Raw genomic sequence first — 14,205 nt, forward strand, 5'->3', positions numbered from 1 at the left:
AAAGGCATTCCAGCGAGACTAGACTTGTTGGCTTATAACAAGGTATCCCAGCAAGCTTTTACTGCTTACTTGAAAGTGAATATGTCCTATTCTGTTTGTGTAGAAGAAACCTGTTGTTTCTGAACCTAAAGATTTCAGAGAATTTTATGTATGTTTAGAAGGGTAGTTTTATTTAAGTTTTCTTTATAACTCTTTTCTGAGTAGCTATAGGATTGCCATATAACCCTAGACCTTCATGTGTTCAGGGGCTTAAACGGTGAAAATGACAATGAGGCATTCTGTGATAAATAGCCACTCTCGTGTTACTTGAGAATTAATATTTCCTAATGGCTATGGTTTTTCCTGTGGTCATGTATGGATGTGAGAGTTGGACTGTGAAGAAGGCTGAGCGCCAAAGAATTGATGCTTTTGAACTGTGGTGTTGGAGAAAATTCTTGAGAGTCCCTTGGACTGAAAGGAGACCCAACTAGTCCATTTTAAAGGAGATCAGCCCTGGGATTTCTTTGGAAGGACTGATGCTAAAGCTGAAACTCCAGTACTTTGGCCACCTCATGCGAAGAGTTGACTCATTGGAAAAGACTCTGATGCTGGGAGGCATTGGGGGCAGGAGGAGAAGGGGACGACAGAGGATGAGATGGCTGGATGGCATCACTGACTTGATGGATGTGAGTCTGAGTGAACTCTGGGAGTTGGTGATGGACAGGGAGCCCTGGCGTGCTGCAATTCATGGGGTCACAAAGAGTCGGACACGACTGAGCGACTGAACTGAACTGAATGGTTTTTATGGATGTGCCTACTCTACTCTTTCAAATGACTTAGGAGCCTGCAAGTGTTTGAGGAAACGGGAATCTCTCATAGTGAATTTCTTCATCGTCAACATGCGGAGGAAGGCGGTGGTCCCCTTGGAGGCCCTCTGAAGTTCCCTAACCCATGCATCCTCTGGCTTCATGCGGAACAGACAGGTAAAAGTCCTTTAGTATCCCAGAGTCCATCTGAGATAAAGCTTATAGTAATATATTGCTGTATATAAATGTTTAGAGTAAGTCAACTATACCTCAATAAAACATTGTTTTGAAAAAACATATTCTTAGTGGCATATGAATGGCTCATAATAAGTGCTAAGCAAGTGGTCACTATTAATTTTATTATCATTACCAAAGGCACAGTGTCATTTCCCTGGGTACCGGTCTGGAAAGCAGGTAAAGGTATTCCTGGCATTAGTATAAGATACCAAGGGTGAGATAAGATGGGATGGGAAGGGGGCTGCTATCCAGAGAGATCCAAAGGAGAAAGAGAAGGCCCCTGTGGAAGGAGGCCTGACTCTGAATTGGCTAGTGCTTTCTCCTTATATAATAAGATGATATGCCTCATTCTTGCTGTTTTTATTGAATTGCAGAGTTTGTGACTGAATATAATTATGAATTATTAGATAATCTTTGGACTCTGAACTTTTTCTTCCATTTGAACAAATTCTCTTCTTTGTGGCAGCTTATGCATTCATCATGTATAGTACGCACCTTCGGCAGGCTTGCTGGTTGATGAGTTAATTTGATTCAAGTTCTAGATGAACGCTTGGATAAGAGGGTGGATAACATGCTTGCTGCTGGTCTCTTGGATGAACTAAGAGATTTTCACAAACGCTATAATGAGAAGAAAGTTGCAGAAAATAGGTGAGAATTTGGCTGTTACTTCCACGTACTCTTCATTCCTTGCTTATGGTCAAAAGACCATAAACACAATACTGGCTTTGGATCTACTTGTTTATTAGCCTTTGTCCTTGGCATTGGCTCGGCTTGTGGGAAGGAGGGTTGGTGTACTTGTTACAGTTGCAGTTTTCTAATCTCACCAACATTCCCAGGAGTTAATTTTCAACGGAAATAACCTGGGAGCTGTTTGGGGGGTGTAGAGGAAGGATTTCAGAGAGGTGCTGACTGCTCAGGATCTCAGTTTCTCCATCTGTGAGATGAAATGGTTCAGCTAGATCATCTCCAGGGTCCTCTAGCTCTCAGATGCAATGGCTTATCCGCTGATGCTTTCTTGTTCCCAGCCAGGACTATCAACATGGTATCTTCCAATCAATTGGCTTCAAGGAATTTCACGAGTACCTGATCACTGAAGGAAAATGCACACCAGAGATTAGAAACCAGCTCCTAAAGAAAGGTGTGAATTCTCCATCTAACCTAGCCTTGGACATCCTTGAGTGATAGAGTGTCTAGCTGGTATGGTCTGAGAAAGAACTGAGGCTGAAAGAGTCCCAAATGGCCTTCAGCTCAGAACAGAGATTTTCACGGAGCAAGTATCCACCAGCATGCTGATGTGGCTAGTTTTCTCCGATGCCAGGCTGGCTGGACCTTCCTTGCGGCAGAGTGAGAAGTACTTAGAGCTTCTTATATCTGCTTTGTCTTTCAGGTATTGAGGCTCTGAAACAAGTGACTAAGAGATATGCCCGGAAGCAAAACCGATGGGTTAAAAACCGTTTTTTGAGCAGTAAGTCTCATTGTTTTTCCTTATGCTCTGGGTCTGCTTTCAATAGAACGTTGGCATTCTCAGCTCATCCAAAAAGTAAACTTTAGTTTCTGGATCTGACCTGGTGGTGTTGCATAAGTGATTATCCAGGGGTATTTTCTTTTGATACCTCAGGAAACACTTCTTCCTGAGGAAGAAGCTACGTTATGCCTTGAACACCTGAGTACTGTCTGCAAGCTAGTAAGAGCAAGGTAGCAATATTTTCTTAGTAGAGTTGGTGTTTGGGGTTGAGCTTAGCTTCAGATTTTATAGCTGAAGAACAATTAGATGTCTGTAGGAAGGCTTTCCTAATTAAAATGGTTTGGGGGCCAGATAAGTAGTATAAAAAGACAAAGCCTTTACCAGTTCTTCTAGCATTACTTTTGTGTTCAGATACGTGGTGTTTCAGGCTGCTGCACCTCTGAACTTCAGTTGAATAGCACTTTTAAGGAAAAGGGAAGGAAATTCTCATTCATTGGACCCTGTACTATATCCTTAGCACTAAATTGGGTGCAATACATTTATTACTGGGACTTCAAGGTGGGCATTTTCCTTTTCTTTCTGAGGATAAGTAAATAGAGGCTTAGAGAAGTTAAATAACTTGCTCAAAATCCCCTTGCTAATAGGCAGTAGAGTACTGGATGCAGGCCTGACTCCGAAGTCCGCACTCAGCTGTACACCCACCACACTTGTTTCCTTGAGCCCATACCTTTAGCTGGACACCATTAGTACTGGGCCTTGGGTCAGGAATGGTGTGGTCATGAGCTAAAAGATTAATTTAAAGGAGGTTAAGCATAAATGAAACCCTGTTTTTATCTTTTGGGCACTTTTAAAATATGCTTTTGAATCAACTCCTGTTCACCTTTGCCATTGAATTTCTGCTCTCAGTTAGTTACAGATGAGTACAGCCGAGGCCTCCCCTCCGCCCCAGTGCCTATGGACAGAAACGCATTGGTCCATGTTGGACGGATCGCTCTCTCAGTTCTCATTCTCTGCCAGCGTTTTCCGTGCACTTCTTCTACTTACCTTGCTTTCTCTGCACGTCCTTCTAGACAGAAGTCTTTTTGTCAGCCGAAACTGAAGTTCACTACTACAGATTTCTAACACAGCCTCTTTTTTCACCAGACCTAACAATTAGTCTGTAACAAAAGATGGGGTTTTGGGGGGTAATGATTTGGAACTTCTTCCTGTGGTAAAGCTGCGATAACCCCCCCCCCATCTCTGAGTCACTCCGGGTTGATGGCACAGTGCGTCATATGCTCGTTCCTCATTCGTGTGTGTGCCCACACAGCGTTGGTGCTGGAGTGAGAGGCACAGCTGCCCTGTAAATCAGGAACCATGTGTGATTGGCCAGGGGCTGGTCTGCTGGGATACGGTTCTGGCACAAAGCCAGAGGGACTTCCCCACCCCAGCTTGGCCTTGGACCTGAGCCAGAAATAGCAGCTGGGAGCCGAGAACTTGTTGAAAGGTGCTGAGACAGGGCACAGAAGCCCAACAAAGGACTTAGAAGGGAAAGGAAAATATAGAGTGGCCTGGAAACAGGTGCAGAGCTTAGCCACGGCCAGGTGTGCTGTGGATGCCGCCTGCACCCTCCCAGTCTCACCTTTCCATGTGGTGGCAGGTGCAGCCCAGTCCGGTTTATGAAGACTCTTATTTGTGGTTGGCACAGTCAAAAGGCCAGCACCTGCCAGCCGTTGGCATTCCGAGGACTTTGATGTTTTTGTCCATGGGGTGATGCTGTTTGCCTTTAGGCAACTGACTTAACCTAGATGTGGAAGACAATTTAGTGTGTCCGCAGACTGAGGAAGCCAGCAGCAGAGACTAAACATGGTTGGCTCAGTTGGATGAAATGCCTGTAGCTGTACATTTGGCTACCTCCGGTCTTACCTCTGTTCAGAAGTAATTCGCCATAGGGTATTTCTTGAATACTTCTCTGACTTCTCTGGATCTGTTTCTTAGAAACAGGGCGCAACTACTTCAGTTCCAAGGCTTTTTTCTAATTTTCAGATTCAGCAGCTCCCTGGCTGATACCCTGCTGCTGCCAGCCCGTGATTATCAGTATGGTATTAATGAGTTTTGTGAGTGCCAGACTGCTGAAGGGAGATACACAAACCTGAGATTAGTGTCTGTTTCTAAAGAAAGCTGTGAACTCTCTTGCCGCAGAGTGACATCACCATCAGATGATACGGACCTTAGAACAGGTGTTCACTTCAAGCTGCTAGTTCCCCCCTATAACATGCTGCCTTTTATATCGCAGCCCATACAGTGGCCACTGGGGCTGTTACTGTGTGTTGTTTTCCTGAGTGATCTGGAAGATCCCACACCTCAGACTCTAGATTATACAGCCAGACGTGTTGGCTCCAGACCCATCAACCTTCTGGGTCTTTCTTGGACTGTGTGTAGTTGTTTGGTTTGTGTTACTGATTAAAAGGAGTGGCATGGTCAGAATGTTTATTCCTTTGGCCCCGTATCTTTCCCTTGAGGATTTTGGAGTCCTGGGAGCAGAGTAGATTGGGTCTTGGAAGCTGACCTCTCGCGACTTTTCTTTGTCATCATTAGGACCTGGTACCAGTGTCCCCCCAGTATATGGCTTAGAAGTATCTGATGTTTCGAAGTGGGAGGAGTCTGTTCTTGAACCTGCCCTTGAAATTGTGCGAAGTTTCATCCAGGTAATTATTAATCATGGTCCCGTCTATTGTCTGATTTTCAGGGAGCTTTGTGTAGCTGACACCTTTGTTGCTATGCTGGGGAATGAAGCATTCTTTTCCATGGAATAGAGCAGAAGGGCTGGCTGCTTTTAGATCCCTGGAGGCTGTGTTTCTACTTTCACATTCAGAAAGGTTGTTGTTAAAATCTGTTCACAGCCCACCTGCTCTCTGGGATGAAAAAAAGGAATCTTGGGAAAATCTCACTCCTCTTAATATCAGAGAATGATATCCAGATCTCTTTGAACAAATGCTTCTTCCCCATCCTTGCCTTGTTCTTTCAGGGCCACAAACCTGCAGCCACTCCAGTAAAGATGCCAGGCAGTGAAACTGAGAACAAGAGAAGTTATCACATGTGTGAGCTCTGTGATCGAATCATCATTGGGGACCGTGAATGGGCAGGTAAGAGTCTGGGGTAGAACACAGAGAAATCTGTAAGGGTGGGTCACACTGACTTCATGAAATTTAAGGGCTTTGGTAGCTTGAATGCGGGAGTCTGCTTGTTTGTAAAAAGATGGCCAGATTCCTCTAGTAGCCTGTATTCAGATTTCATGGAGGCCTTCTCAAACGGGAGAGTTGTCTCTGTATTCTGAATTTCAAAGGAAGATTGTATGCCCTGTACCTTTGCCTCGAGTAGATATTTTATACTGAGAGGTTGGCAGTTAACTTTCCAGAGCTCCTATGACTTTGTAATCCTCCCTTAGAGGAGTTTCATGGCCTCTCATGTTTAGACCTCAGTGAGGGTGAAGTAGGATTTTAAGGGAAGCCGGGCAACTCACCCAAGAGACCAAAGGGGCAGAAACAGCTGAGAGGGGACAGGAAGTGCAGTTACTCCTCCTGAGTCCATTCTTCAAAAGTGGTATCTCCAGTAGGTGCTTCCAAACAACCCAGGATTGGCCTGCCCCAGGGTTCTAGCTCCTTGCTTCAGAATCTAGGTCTGTCTCTGCCACAGAGTCAGCCGCATTGCGGTTCTCTGTTGGATTTCTACGGTCATCCAGCAAAGCCCAAAAGGGCCCTAGCTGCCTAGCCTTGGATTTACGTGGTATTCAGAAACTTGTTTAAAGCTCACTCCTTTTACGCACAAGTAGGACTTGTATTTTACCCAGTGACTGGAATCCTCCCGTTCAGAGGACTGCTTTGCATGGTTGGGATTCTCACAGAAGTAGATTTTTCTCCCCATACCAACCAATAGAACTATGAGTTCTGTTAACTGTTAACCGCTGGCAAAATGAACTGCATTGTCAGAGTCTGGGGATGGCTGTGATTGCCCAGGCAGCAGAAGAAGCCTCGATTATCGTTGGTTCATAATGATGAAAGGGGACGAGAAAGAGAGTGCCTGATTGTTTTTTCTAAAGGAAACTTAGTGGTTCGATTTGTCGAATGTCCTTCAGGGATTGCCATAGAGAAGCAACATTTGTGAGCCTTTGTGAGTGGAGCTTGTGTGAGCCTTCTATAGTGCCATCTGTCAAGTCCTTGCTGCCATCTCCTGCTGCCATGGGGAGTCAGTCCAGAGGTCATTTTTTGCCTTAGGCTCTAGCTGGAGACAAAAGCTGACTTTTTCCCTCAAGTAAATTTTTCCTTGACTTCTAACCTCTTCCTTTCCTACTTTGCTTCTAAATCCCTAAAAATGATGTTTTGAGTAAGTGTAAAAGAGAATTTAATCTCGTTTTCTGTCCTTTTAGGTATTTCCAAATAAGATTTCCTTGAAAAAGAGCAGACTAGTAAAAAGGAACATCTTTGAGGTACAAGCTGAGAACTGCCTTTGGGGTGAAAGGTCAGAAATAGATATCAGCCGAGAGTAGCTTTTTACTGCTTCTGTGACCCCTTGAAAGGGACCATCAGAAGAATACTCGCTGTGATCTCTCTGTGCATTGTGTGCTGGAGAGTGTGAGTGTCTGGGTTAGCCATTCAGATGGCTTATCTGACGCGGGCAGAGGGTTCTCACACCAAGAGGGGCAGCCTGAGCGAACTGGTAAGAAGTGAGAAGACAGTTCAGGGTACTGGAGGCCTACAATACAGACAAGAATTTGGATTTGTAACTTTTGAGCCACGTGGGTTGAAATGTATCTGTAACAGGCAGCCCCATATGAGAAAATCGAGTCTAGAGCCCTATTCTGGAAAATTGAATCTCTTTTTGAGCTATAGCTAAGCCAAAGAGCTTACCTGCTGTGTGACCTTGGAAAAGATATAAGACCTCCATGAACTTTAGTCTCCTGTATAAAAAAAATGAGCTGAATAATACTGTCCCGCAAGATTGTTGTGCATGTTAGTGATAGAAAGCACCCAGCAGATAGATGTGGTTCGTGGTCTGTAGCTCACTCTAGTTTGCTAGCTAGCTGGGCATATGACTTATTCTTCTTTTTAAAATGCTAAGCAGCTATACCAATACATGTGTTGATCCTGTTATTGTTAGAGACAAGAATTGTATGGTTAATTTTGTATGCTACCAGAATTAATTAATTGTAGAAAATCCTAATTTTTTTGTTTGTTTTGTCTTAGCACATATGAAATCCAAATCCCACTTGCACCAACTGAAGAAAAGAAGAAGGTTGGACTCAGATGCCGTCACCACCGTAGAAAGTCAGAGTGTTTCCCCAGACCATGACAAAGAGCTTAAAGAAAAGGAATCTCTTGGGCAGAATGATAAAGAGCTGAAAGCCAGCATTTAAGGGACTTGTCCAGTGACCTTTGCAAAGGTGGCAAGAGTCCAGTTCTTTCATTCAGTGCTGTGGTTTTAAAGTCTCATGTTCTCTGCCCTGGAAACAGTAGGTCTTGTTAGCTCCCTGTATGACTGATGTGTCTGGTCTGGTAATGATGAGTTCGGGAAAGGGTTTTTTTTTTTCTTTTAATCTTAGAGGTTCTATTTTTAAAAGAGGCACAGATTGCACTTTTTAACATTTGATCTTGGTGATAACTACTGGGATTCACTGTATCCCTTTAAAAACAGTTTTATGTCCTTGACTCTGGCTGTAAATACCTAATTTCCAGACACTTTTATAGCTGACTGAGTTATTGTGAGCCACAATTCCGGAGTTCTGGATGGGAGTGAATGGCAGGAAAGAATCAGCCCCAGTGAGATAACCAAGTGAACCAAACCAGTTTCAGGAATTCCATGAAGAAGCAGAGAATCAGACTGAGGTGGTTGGGACTTAAAGTCTGAAGACTTTTGACATTTGTTGAGCTCCTCCTGTGTGATAATCACTGGTATATTCCTACTGAGTTAGGAATCTATTTTTACTAAAAGTTAAATAAAGAAAAAGTTTTTAGGAGCCTCTCTAGTGCTTAAAAAGATGTATATGTGATGTCTAACTTACATATCGTGTGCTTTGTTTTCAACATGAGAGCTTTTTCTCAAAGTCAGCATTCTTAATGTCTGTCTGTTTATTTAGCAGATGTTTATGAGCATTTAATTGTATTCCTGGAAAACATCTGGAAAGGGTCTTTTCATTTGTTTGTTTGGCATGCGGGGTCCTAGTTCCCCAAAACAGGGATCAGTCCCGTGCCCACTGCAGTGAAAGTGTTGAGTCTTAACCACTGGACCGCCAGGGAAGTCCCAGGAGGACTCTTTTTTAATTGGAGATTTGTTATTTCCAGTTGAAGCTCTCTTACTGGAGTGAACTGAGCTACCAGCCATAGATGAATGTAACATAAAGCTAAGCATTTTTAAGTACACAGTTCAGCAGCATTTATGTTGTGCAACCAGAACTTTTTCATCATCCCGAACAAACTGTACCTATTAAGCAGTAACTACCCACTTAAGCAGTATTTTATTTGTTTAGAATCTAGAATCCACCTGCAATTCGGGAGACCTGGAATTGATCCCTGGTTTGGGAAGATCCCCTGGAGGAGGGCATGGCAACCCACTCCAGTATTCTTGGCTGGAGAATCCCTATGGACAGAGGAGCCTGTTGGGCTACAGGCCATGGGGTCACAAAGAGTCAGACATGACGGAGCGACTTAGCACGCACACACGCACACTATATGAGAGGCCCTGAGTAGGCTCGAGGGGTACAGAGACAAAATGAAATGTGATTCTTGCTTTCATAGAGCTTGAGATATTGTTATCTATACACAAACAACAAATTTAGGTAAGAGAATATCAAAAACCATAGAGGCTGTGTAGAATTTCACTTGGAGGGAAGAAAGAAGAGGGATCATGGAAGAAGGAGCACTTCTACCAGACCTTAAGAAGCAGTTCTTGGTGAATGTATTGTGAACTATGCAGAAGTTTTATTTTTTAGATTTTTTTAATATAGTTCAAAAATCAAAATGATATAAAAAGAGATATTCATTGAGAAATCTCACTCCTACTTCCATCCCCTTCTCCTCTTATAGATAATCACTTATTCATTTTCTTATGTATATCTCATGAGTCTTTTTAAGTAAATAAGAACAAATGCAAATGTGTGTTCTTGTTTCTTCTCCTTACCCAAAAGATAACAAGCAGTGCACACTGGCTTCATTTGCTTCCTTACTTGTTGGCAATACCTGAGTGTGTGTGGCTTTCTCCTGCCTCCTCAGGCAGGTCTCCTGTTTCTTTTCTTTACCACCCTCCTGAAGGATACCAGTTGACACCAGGCGTTAAGCAGGGTTCACTCATGTTTGCTGAACTTCATTCAGATGCCAGGGTGAGGCCAAAACTAGCCTCTGAGGAATTCTCAGGCTGTGGCCAGCTTTTTCATTCAGCCAGCACATATTTTAGAACTGAGCCAGGTGCTGTGCTAGACTCTGGGGGTTCAGTGATTAAAAAAGCCCACATCGGTCAAATAGTTACAGAATTACAGCTGTGATAAGGGCTGTAAAGAAAGGACCCTAGCCGTGAGTACAGGTAATCCGCAGCCCTGCCCCTCCTTGGTGTGTGTGTGTGTGTGTGTGTGTGTGTGTGTGTGCGTGTGCGCGCGTGCATAGGTGTGTATTGAGGTGCATGTGGCACAGCACGAGTCTGGAGCAAAGACTGCACACAGTACCATGTGATCTGGAAGCCAGATTTCACAACTTCACTGCCTTCCCCCGACCCCTCACCCCCAGTCTGTGGGGTGTCCTGGGTCCCTTGAGTTTTATTGATCCTTACCCACATTACCTGATTTGAATCTCAAGAATAAGTGTATTTTTTGGTCAAAGAAGAAATTGTCATTGAATCCACATCATCTTATTTTCTACATTAGATGTGGTGTGATTTTCCCAGTCCGTGTATTAACTGCTTCAGGAGCTGACGGGGTGGGGGGTGGCATCTCCCCTCTGGAAGTGGAGATGAATCCTTACTGTGAGCCAGGCAGCACCACGCAGTGTATGTACATTAGCTTCTCGTACAGCCCTGGGAGAGAGAGACTGCTTTTGTGTGTGTTTCCCAGTGGGGAGACGGGCTCAGCAAAGGTACCTAAGCCAGTACATGGCAAAGCTGGAATTGAATCGAGGCCACAGAATTCGGGGTTCAAGCTGCTGAGCCCTGTATTAAGCTGGCAGAATTTAAAGAGGAATCTTAGTCTCTGAAATGCTCTTCACTCAAGTTGCTAAGTATGTTTTAAACCTTAAAAAAATTTAAATGGAGAAGTAGGAAAAACTAGTTTTAACAATCCTTCCTTAAAAAGCCTTTAATCCATTCATCTGAAATACCTGGAGCTACAATTTCTCGTTGAACTAACCATCCCAATTATCTCTGTGGCAGCTGGCAATCAGGGATTTCTTGAAAGAGAAAAATCCAAGCACCCAGTACTTATGAAACACTTCACTCTGAAGCAATGTGGTTGTGCCCACTGTCCCTATTCTTGTTTGGTCGTTTCAGTCGTGTCCGACTCTGTGTGACCCCATCGTCTGTAGCCCGCCAGACTCCTCTGTCCATGGGATTCTCCAGGCAAGAATACTGGAGTGGGTTGCCATTTCCTTCTCCAAGGGATCTTCCCAACCCAGGGATTGAACCTGCATCTCTTGCGTCAGCAGGCAGATTCTTTGCCGGGTTCTTAGAAACTGTCAGTTCAGCAAGATAACATTTCCTGTACCCGCAGCAGAGGGCTTTGGGGAAGGCAGAATCCTCACTAGCCAGTCTCTCCTCACTAGGAGTCCGCCTGGTGTCCTGGTCTGAGGCCCTGCCTTGAGGTCGATTGCCCCTTTCGGCCTGCTGCCCCATGAATGACTTTGCTGTTGTGTGTAGGGAAGGAATTGGAGAAGGAAATGGCAACCCACTCCAGTATTCTTGCCTGGAGAATCCCAGGGACAGGGGAGCCTGGTGGGCTGCCATCTATGGGGTCGCACAGAGTCGGACATGACTGAAGCGACTTAGCAGCAGCAGCAGTAGGGAAGGAAACAGTTCTGCCTAGTGATTGTCATAAATGTAGAGGTGAGAGGGTCTTCAGCACCTTCTTGTACAGGTGGGGAAACTGAGGCTCCAAACATGGATGTTTCATAGTTATGGAGCAAGTTGTGACAAAGCCAGCACAAAGCTCAGGTCTCCTCTCTCTGCTGCCCAGCCTCATACCAGATCTCATTTGAGAGCAGGAGAGGACCACCTGTGGGCATTCTGTTCAGCCTAGTGTGAGGATAAGAAGTGCCCCAGTTAATCCCTAGACAAGTAGAACCTTTCAGTGCAGGTATCTAGAGTCTAGTCTGTGGCAGTGCTGTCTAAATGGCTTTGGGAGCTCCAACTCTCAGCAAGCTATTTAGGGCCATCTACCTCTGTTAGTAAAAACCTTTCCCCTCAGTTTATTCATAATTTTTGGAGGATAATTGCTTCACAATATTGTGGTGGCCTCTGCCATATATCAACATGAATTGGCCTCCCCTCAGTTTCGAGAGAGAATGGACAGATAAAGTAGGAATCTTGATGAGACTTTAGATACTTCTTGTAGTTCAGACAATGCTGTTTTAAGTAGACAGGAAATATTTTAACTCTGGAAAGAGGTGGATTTTTAGTCTTGAAAATATTTTGATTAGCAAGAGAACATTTCATCTATAGCCTAGGTTTGTGGTTTGAACCTTTTTATTGACAATTCTCAAGAATTATTTATAGTCTTAGCCTCAGTTCCACATTCTACAAAGATTTTTTTCTGCTTAAAACACTTAGCACGACATTTAAAAAAGAAAAAACCAGAAAGAAGGCTTTTACAAATTCAGCAACCTGTCTGTGTATCCCCAGCATCTAGAAAGTTCAGTATTTGTTGAATTGTGTGAAAGCCTCGAAGTTAGTGGGTTTCTACATAAGTAATCTGTTTTTTAATTGTTAAATAGCCTTTAAGTGGGATGAAGAAATCTTGGGATAGTAGGCACAGAAAGGAATTTCATTATTTGATTATCACCTACTTGGGTGGTTAAGGCTGTTTTCTGAAAAGCTGGCTAACAGGTCATTTGTAAAGCTGTTTTGAATACATACAAAGGCCTCTGCATGGTTGTATTAGTTAGGGTAAAAGGCTAAGCTGCTGTGACAAAGAGCCTCAACAATGCAGTGGCTTAAAGAACAAAGAAGTTTGTTTCCTTCTCACGTTAACAACTCTGAGGGGAGTTAGCATTTCCGAAGTGAGCGGTCCAGGTCAGTGGGGCAGCTCCGCTGTGAGCGGTCATCCAGGGACACTGATTCCATCTATATCACGTTGCCTCTCCATCGTCTGGGGGGCGTTGTCAGCACTGCCTGGTTAAAGCTGGGTCATCTCTGGTTCCAGTCAGTGGGAAGGGGACAAAGCGTAGAGGAAAGCTGGGACCCTGCATCGGCACACGTAATTTTGCTCACTTTGCCTTGGCAAGAACTTAGTCCTGTGGCCATATCTACCTGCAAAGAAGGCTGAGAAATGAGTCAAGCCATGTGCCAAAAAAGAATGGGAGAACAGATTTTGGTGGGCAACTTGCAGTCTACACTAAATTAGTCTCGTGGAAAGAGCGCTGGCTTATCTAATTAGCTCTGATAGCTTGCTAGGGGCACATCTTTTATCCCCATCTGTGAAATCAGCGAGTGATAGGAGCTGACCTTTGAAACATTTCGAAAAGTAAAGCTTGAGAAGTTCTTGGCTGTTGAGATTTTAAAATGAGTATTAAAGTGTTACAGTTAACATGAGACTGAGTGAGCCTTAGGGGCAATGGCTAATGCCCTAAAGGTGGTGGAGAGGGAAGTCAGAAGGCATTTTGATAGCACTGTAAGGGCTGTAACCATCTACCTCCAGACTGATACGAGAAAAAAGAAACTGCTATTTGTACCTGCAGCTGAAGGCCCGCCTGTCTAATATGCTGTTGGTGTGACCCAGGGAAAGTTCTGCTCAAGTAGCCCGAGTTGCCTTGTTTATAAAATCATGTTACTACCTCCATTGCAAGGGACATTGTAAGGATTAAATGAGGTCCTTTTGAAAGCAGCATAGTGTTTGGTGCTGCAATGGTAAGTGGTAGGCATAAATTGGATTTATTTGCTTCGTTGGGGAAAAAATAGTTAGTGCTACTTAAGTGGTGATTTATGGTATGTTGTCAGTTTCCAGAAGTTATCAGGGCAAGATTATATTTGAAACTGACTGGCTTGATGTTCCGTTGTACTAATGGCCAGGAACGGTGCCTCAGACTTTATCTGTCACCCAACCAGGCTTCAGCTGTTAGTCGTCGTTGTTGCTGTTTTTAATGCATATGATTTCTTCATGGGTCAGCTTGTTTGCATGAGCAGTCTCATTTAACTGAAATGCCGTTTCCCCTGCTCTTCACTTTGTAAACTTCTGCACATACTTCCAGGCCCAGATGTGATGCCCTCTCCTTAGACAAAGCTTCCTTGGCTCCTCAAGGGAGGCTTAGTTTTTCCTTCCTTCATGTTCCCATAGCAGTTTATACATGATATTAGCATGTACTTTTATATGGTACTACACAGCAGTCGTGTTCTAAGTAGTTTGCACATAATAACTCATTAAGTCCTTCAACAGCCCTCTGAGGTGGTACCATCATTGTTGTTACCTCTGTCTTTCAGTTGAGGAAACCAAGTAGAAAAGTAATTTTCTGGAGGCCAAACTGGGATGTGAAACCAGGTGGGTGGCTCCAA

General features: G+C 44.0%; 1 protein-coding gene across 1 annotated transcript in view; it reads left to right on the forward strand.

Moving 5' to 3' along the window:
- TRIT1 (tRNA isopentenyltransferase 1) overlaps positions 1–9,613 on the forward strand; it is a 44,955-nt gene extending 35,342 nt beyond the window's left edge. The window contains exons 5-11 of the mRNA XM_061412415.1: positions 820–962; positions 1,559–1,670; positions 2,048–2,160; positions 2,410–2,487; positions 5,065–5,174; positions 5,495–5,612; positions 7,710–9,613. Of these exons, the coding sequence (XP_061268399.1) occupies positions 820–962; positions 1,559–1,670; positions 2,048–2,160; positions 2,410–2,487; positions 5,065–5,174; positions 5,495–5,612; positions 7,710–7,879 (844 nt within the window). The 3' untranslated portion in view covers positions 7,880–9,613. The remainder of the gene's footprint in view (positions 1–819; positions 963–1,558; positions 1,671–2,047; positions 2,161–2,409; positions 2,488–5,064; positions 5,175–5,494; positions 5,613–7,709) is intronic.
- The last annotated feature ends 4,592 nt before the right edge of the window (positions 9,614–14,205 follow it).

This window comes from Bos javanicus, chromosome 3, assembly GCF_032452875.1.
Source record: "Bos javanicus breed banteng chromosome 3, ARS-OSU_banteng_1.0, whole genome shotgun sequence".
NCBI classification, from domain to species: Eukaryota; Metazoa; Chordata; class Mammalia; order Artiodactyla; family Bovidae; genus Bos; species Bos javanicus.